The 7,122-nt window shown below is 40.5% G+C and overlaps 1 protein-coding gene across 3 annotated transcripts in view; it reads right to left on the reverse strand.

Moving 5' to 3' along the window:
- ETV6 (ETS variant transcription factor 6) overlaps positions 1–6,162 on the reverse strand; it is a 180,627-nt gene extending 174,465 nt beyond the window's left edge. For 2 of the 3 annotated variants that reach the window (XM_030539439.1, XM_030539436.1), the window contains exon 1: positions 5,701–6,162. In XM_030539439.1, coding sequence (XP_030395299.1) covers positions 5,701–5,733 — 33 coding nt within the window. In that variant the 5' untranslated portion in view covers positions 5,734–6,162. The other variant, XM_030539443.1, reaches the window with a different exon arrangement.
- Positions 6,163–7,122: the final 960 nt, after the last annotated feature.

Raw genomic sequence — 7,122 nt, forward strand, 5'->3', positions numbered from 1 at the left:
TGTGAAAGTGAGTGAAGATGGGGGAGAGCGAGCCACTGGGGAGGAGGGGAGAGAACGTAGTGAGCAGGAGACGGGGCCTCGGGGGAGGGACAGGGCTAAGATATTCAATTTTGTGCTTAGAAAGTTGGCAACCCTAGCCCTCTCCCACACTCCAAACCCCTCATCCCTGGACCCACCCCAGAGCCTGCACCTCCAGCCAGAGTTCTCAACCCTCCTGCACCCCAACCCCCTGCCCCAGCCGGTGAAAGTGAGTGAGGGTGGGGGAGAGCGAGCGACAAATGAAGAATAGGCAGGGCAGGGGTGAGGTCTCAGGGCAGAGGTGTTTGGTTTTATGCAATTAAAACGTTGGCAACTCTAGTTACACTTGTAGGTACCAGATATTTCTGAGACCAAAGTCTTGTTAAAAAGGGATGAAAAACAGTTTTGTGGATAAAACTGGCAGAATCTCCAACCCAAGTGTTCAAAAATTGAGTCGGACTCCCAAAAATCATTAGATTGGCTTAAAAGTCAGGCGAGTTTATTTTTTTAATAAAAACATTAAAATAAATAATACATTCTGGGTTCTTCTGCTTTTTGATTCTTTCTGGTGTGCTTTGATCATGGTTTTAGGCTCCTATCCACAAACAGGAGAGCCTGATTCTCACAAAATCAAATAATTCCAGGAGCTGGGAATTTAAGTAAAATACCAAATATCACTAGATTCACAGTACAATTGCAAGAACTGGCAACACTACGAAAGAGGCTGCTCAGACATGTGATTTCCATTCCTGGCCCTGCAACAGATTTGCGGTGTGGCCTCACAAGATACTTCTAATTTCAATACACCTCAGTTTCCCTATCTGTAGTAATACCTACCTACTTTGGGGGCCTGGGGTTGCCAGGGTTAACTTATTAATACACATAGAGAGTTTCAAACTCTGTATATAGAAAACATAAAGGCAAAGTAATTTTACTAAAAACGTGTTAGCTCAGAACACCTGGGAGTTAAGGTTGTCTCAGTTAAAGACAAACTGGGATACCAAACTGGGAGGGTTTGCAACTGCTTTGGAAGACAGGGTCAAAATTCAAAATGATCTGGACAAATTGGAGAAATGGTCTGACGTAAACTGGATGAAGTTCAATAAAAACAAATGCAAAGTGCTCCACTTAGGAAGGAACAATCAGTTTCACACATACAGAATGGGAAGAGACTGTTTAAGAAGGAGTATGGCAGAAAGAGATCTAGGGGTCATAGTGGACCACAAACTAAATATGAGTCAACAGTGTGATACTGTTGCAAAAAAAAGCAAACGTGATTCTGGGATGCATTAAAAGGTGTGTTGTAAACAAGACACAAGAAGTCATTCTTTTGCTCTACTCTGCGCTGGTTAGGCCTCAACTGGAGTATTGTGTCCAGTTCTTGGCACTGCATTTCAAGAAAGATGTGGAGAAATTGGAGAGGGTCCAGAGAAGAGCAACAAGAATGATTAAAGGTCTTGAGAACATGACCTATGAAGGAAGGCTGAAAGAATTGGGTTTATTTAGTTTGGAAAAGAGAAGACTTAGCTGGGACATGATAGCAGTTTTCAGGTATCTAAAAGGGTGTCATCAGGAGGAGGGAGAAAACTTGTTCACCTTAGCCTCTAATGATAGAACAAGAAGCAACGGGCTTAAACTGCAGCAAGGGAGATTTAGGTTAGATATCAGGAAAAATTTCCTAACTGTCAGGATAGTTAAACACTGGAATAAATTGCCTAGGGAGGTTGTGGAATCTCCATCTCTGGAGATATTTAAGAGTAGGTTAGATAAATGTCTATCCGGGATGGTCTAGACAGTATTTGGTCCTGCCATGAGGGCAGGGGACTGGACTTGATGACCTCTCGAGGTCCCTTCCAGTCCTAGAGTCTATAAATCTATGTTTGTAAGGAAGAAATTCTGTATTTTTATATTAATGAATGTATAAGTTCAGCAAGTTGAATCTTTCTCATTTGTCTTTTTAGATCGATTCACAGTGAGTGACTTAGAACACTGGGCCATCTCAAGAGTTCATAGCGAAGCTGAGTTCATCTCAAACTTGAGACCATAACAAGCTTTAGGCCACTCAATGTTAAACATTTATAACTTTAAAGGCCACTCAATCTTTAAAAATATAATCAAGACAAGTTTGAATACTATGTGTTCTGTGCTGTACCTTAATTATACTTTGCTCAAAGCACCTTACAAAGAAAAATATCATTATTCTCATTTTACAGATGGGAAAACTGAGGCACAGGGCAGTGGAGTGACTTTCCCAAGGTTACAGAAGTGGAGTCAGGTGAAGAAACACAGATCTCCTGATTCCCAGTCTTGATGTATAAATTACAAATTTAAAATGATACAGAGAGGCCAGATTTTTAAAGCATAAACACAGTAAACATGAAGGGTTTGACCTTAACTGTGTGTTTCCTGAAATCTTACTTTCTCAATGACATCGCTGACTTAGGCCAAGATCCTGCAAACTCCTATGTACATGCTCACCTTGATTGCCTTCCTACTCGACCAGTGTTAATTGGATTACTCAATGTAGCATATTAAGTAAGTGCATCAATGTTTGCAGGATCAGGGCCATAGCATTCATTTTTTCCCCTCCCAGAGAATAAATTTTTATAAATACACACACACACACTTGCAGCAAACCAAAAATGTATCAATATATAAGTATATGTGCATGCCCCCAAACAGCCATTCGAGAGAGATATTACTGTGAATTTGTATTGATTGAGAGCAGACAAGCAAACACTGTAATACCAGAACTTCATCCCCAGAAGTCCTTCCTAAATCTTCTTATAGTGCTTTTCTGGTGAGGTAAGACGTCTCAGCTACAAACAAAGCACTTTCCTTCACTCCCTTCTTTCTGGCTGTCCATGGTTCACCACACTAGTTGCTGTGGAATTTATTGCACGCTGACTTGCTCCTTGTTGGGGGAGGGAAAAGCCCTAACAAAATACTTATAGCTATAAACAACACTGCTTCCAGTTCATAGGTTCCTAATGAAATGCCTTTGCCAGGCAGACAATTCAACATTGAAACATTTGCTGTTTACAGCAGCAAGGTACAAGACAGTGTCGCAAAAGACTTGTAATACAATGTAATGCTTGCTTATATGCTGTTGAGTAAACATGCCACACTGCAATCTGGCATCATGCTATAGTGAAATAATGGATCGCACTGGAATGGTTACACCATCATTTAGAGATGTTCTTTTGATTCCAGTTACTGACGTACGATTAACTTTGAATCAATTCTGAATTAAACAAATGTCCAAAGACAGTGACGGTAAACAATCAAATGAAGAGAAAAATTATCCAGAATGGTTTGACTTTTAAAGGAATATCATCTATTTGAAATTCACATTTCTGTCTGAAAGGTTCCTCTTCAGTACTTAAGAGGAATAACTAAAAATGATTATAAACAGAGAAGTCAGCCAAAAAAATCTCTTTTTTTTTATATTGTTTATTGTGTGCATGTGACAGCACTCTGTGTATAGCTGGACTTAGGGCTTCCCCTGTATAGGAACCAGTTTCTCTCATGCTAATAAGATCCTTGTCAGTGTCAATGTGAGAGCAGAAAAACACTCATAAAAATGTTAAGGGTCTTTTCAAAAATTCAGGCCATGGTATTTAAAAAGGGCTTTTTAAAATGAGTCACTTTAAAAAAAAATCAATTTGATGACATCCCTTTAAGATAATGAAACACTTCCATATTTTCACTATTAGCATGATGGAGTAAGAAATATACAAGTAATATGTGGGGACCAAGCACGCTGTATCGTAAATCAGTTAGACTTTTGTCACTGACTTATGTGGAAGCATGAGCAAGCCTCCTTTATTTGGAAGATGCTCCATTTTTAACACAAAGTAATGAGCTACTTTGCAGCACTCTTGTTTTTGGTATAGTAGTTTGTGATCTCATCTCCAGTAAGCATATATAATGTTTTTATGGGATTTGTTAGAAAAATCAATATTAGTAGTACTTGCTAGGCTTAGTTAGTAGTACAGATTTTCCCTGCATCAAAATGTTTTGCCATACTATTAAAACACACAAAACCCTATTATCTAGTTTGCCTATCCACGTCATGAAAAGTCAAATAAACTACATTCTTTATGCCACAGGACTTCACAGAACATTGTGATGAAATTAGTTTACCCAGAAAAAGAACTTAGCCCAGAAGTTTTCAAATTCTAGTTGTCTTGCACAGAATCCAGGACTATCATCACAAATGTGCAAACATACAGGACAAAAAGGGTTCCATTGTTTTCAGTGGGATAAATAACTTTTTATTGCTGGCTCTTCCACCTTTCAAATGCTTTGGCAATCACCATTTCTTTCTACCCATAGACTATCATAAAATGTTTCTGAACACATTCCTATCCAGCTTGTGAGTGAAACAAAATGACTCCTTAAGAAGAAAAAAGCTTATTAAAACATAAATTGGAGGAGAGGTAATTGAACAGAAATCATTATCTATATGGATCTGCTGACTAGGAAAGTTCTGGACAAGAGAGGAAACTTTATTTTTTCTACTCTCAGCTTTATACCGCCTCCAAGTTAAAATGGGAAACTTCACCATGTAGCATGTTCAATAGGCCAAGTCACAAAGAAACCCACTGCTCAGGCCCCTCACAAGGCAGAGTGTGCTGCACTCTGCTCTCACAACACTGCCCTTACATGTTCATAGATGAGAGCCACAAATCAGTTGATTAAAAAACAGCACCAACCCACTGCTTGTGGAAATACAAATACTGCATCCCTTCCACCACAGCAAACTTCCTACAAACTTTAGAGCAGCAGCAGCATCAACAACAAAATCCAGGATCTCCAAACTGTAAGGGGCCAGGTACCAGGTATTAATTTAAACCATCCACCAGCAACGAAAATCACGCCTCCAACTCTGAACTACCTCTACACTGGGTGTCCCACCTCCCGTATCCACAAATACAGAACGGCATTCCTGACGGCCAAACTGCAGTGCTAGTTACCCACTTTGTGCAGTGGAAATCAAGATAGTTTGAGACTTGTTTATAGTTGTCAAGATGCCGTGCACGCCTGGCGAAATAAATAAACCCTTACCGATCAGCTTTTGAAAATTAAAAAAAAAAAAAAAAGCAGATACATTTTGCATGCTGTGAAGATACCATATGTAGGGCGTTTGCATATCAAACACTAAGACAAGCGCAATGTGCTCAAATTTGCGGTAAATTACTATAGTCTAAGAAAACAGGTCTTTCCTGATCATGCTAAACTATCATTTTCATACAGCAAATGTTTCTATTTACATTTCTGCAGGAGACCTTTCTTTCTCTCCCCCCCCCCTCCAAAAAAGCACAAAAAGTTCACATTCGCTCTTCGTGTTCACGGACAAACACCAGGTTTAAACAGTAATCCCTGAGTATTTACTGCCAAAACTCAACCAGCAAACAAACAAGACAAGCTTGACTTCCCGGCTCGCTTATGCCCAGGATTGAATTGTCTATTTAAAGAAGAAGCAAAGGAAATAGATAGCAAGGTTAAACTAAAAGGTATCGCACAAGAGCAAAAACAGGCTGCATCTTCCCCCCCAAACCTGGTTCACACGCCCCTCCCCAAAGAGAGATCAGTTAGAAATATAATCACTGCAATCTTCCACGCTGCAAACATTGTCTGGATCTAGGCAGGTTTCAAAATGGGAAAATGGGTTTTTACCTTGATGCAACACTGAGCAGGAGCCTCAGACATGTCTCACAGAAAGGGGGTGGGGGGGGAAGGAGAGAGAGATCAGGAAGTTCTCAGTTTTTTTCCACTTTCCTTTCCTCTCCCCAACCCAGAAATCCTTCACAGACAGACGTAATCATTTAAGGAGAAGTTACTCCAACCATCTTTCCAAATAACCCCAAAGATCCTGCAGATCTGTCCCTGGGAGAGGCAGCCCGCATAGTTTTGTTGAGATGTTTGCTTGCTGGTTTTTTTTCCCTTTGAAGGAAGGGGTGAATATGTTTGATTTAATTTGCCGGTGTTATGTTTTGAGATCTGAAGGGTGAGGCTGGTTTTCTCGCTCTCTCCCCCTCTCCGTGAATGTTTTCCTTCCTGGAAGAGAGAAACTGAAAGACAGAACTGAGAGAAAGCTCTTTGCTCATTGATCTTCAGAGTTTCAGGGCTGAAACTGACGTGAATTCCCAGCACTGAGCTCTGCCTCTTAAAGGAGCCCTGCCACCAGGAAATAAAGGCTCATGTTACCGTCAGGCAACAGGGAAATAAATGCAGGGCATGGTAGAGGGAGAAAGAAAGGGGGGAATCTGCTGACACAAAAGAGTGTCCAAATTGATGGTGAAACTAGAGACGGGAGAGGGAGTTTAATAGTTATGTTCTCAAACCTGGTGCAGACAGAACAAACAGACCAGGAAACAAGAAAATGGGATAACAGAAGAAGAAAATAAACAGATTGTTTTTATTGATAGTTCATTGCCCGAAGATCTGTTAAAATTTAAACGCAGAAACATCTGCGTGGAGGGGAAAGTCAGGCTTGGAAATGTTACATCGATCTTTGCTCCAATAACTGCAGAATTGTGACTAGCCCTCTCCAACCCCCTCAAAAATTACACACCTTTAACAACGGTAAAGTGTATGTAGGGGGAGCGGGGGCTAAAGAAGAAAATGGATCACAACGTGAGGATCAAAAAGATTTGAGGAAATAAAACAATAGGCTTTGTTCTGCTTGCCGAACGTTGCCTCTTTAAGAAAATCTACCAGGAAATGGGAGCTCGGGTTACAAACAGCACACAGGGAAATCTGGGCAGAGAGGTACACACAGGAGACAAAAGCATGAAGGGGCAGTGAAGAGACAGAGCGGATAAGACAAGAAAAGAATCCTTTAGCCAAAGAGACAGGGGGGAAAGAAGAGAGGAAATTATGCAGTAAATCAGAGGTGGAAAAGTTCCTTACCAGAAAATATGTATTTAGCATAAGAAAAAGAATGGATAGTAACACTTCCCTTCCCAAAGGAGAGAACTAAACTGCCTTTGGCATGGGTTAGGTTTCAGGGCTGTTCATTTTAAAGAATCGGCTGCTGGCTTGCAAGTGAGTCTTTAAATGAAGCATAATGGCAATACAAGATGTTAAAATAAATGT

This window comes from Gopherus evgoodei, chromosome 1, assembly GCF_007399415.2.
Source record: "Gopherus evgoodei ecotype Sinaloan lineage chromosome 1, rGopEvg1_v1.p, whole genome shotgun sequence".
Lineage (NCBI taxonomy): Eukaryota > Metazoa > Chordata > Testudines > Testudinidae > Gopherus > Gopherus evgoodei.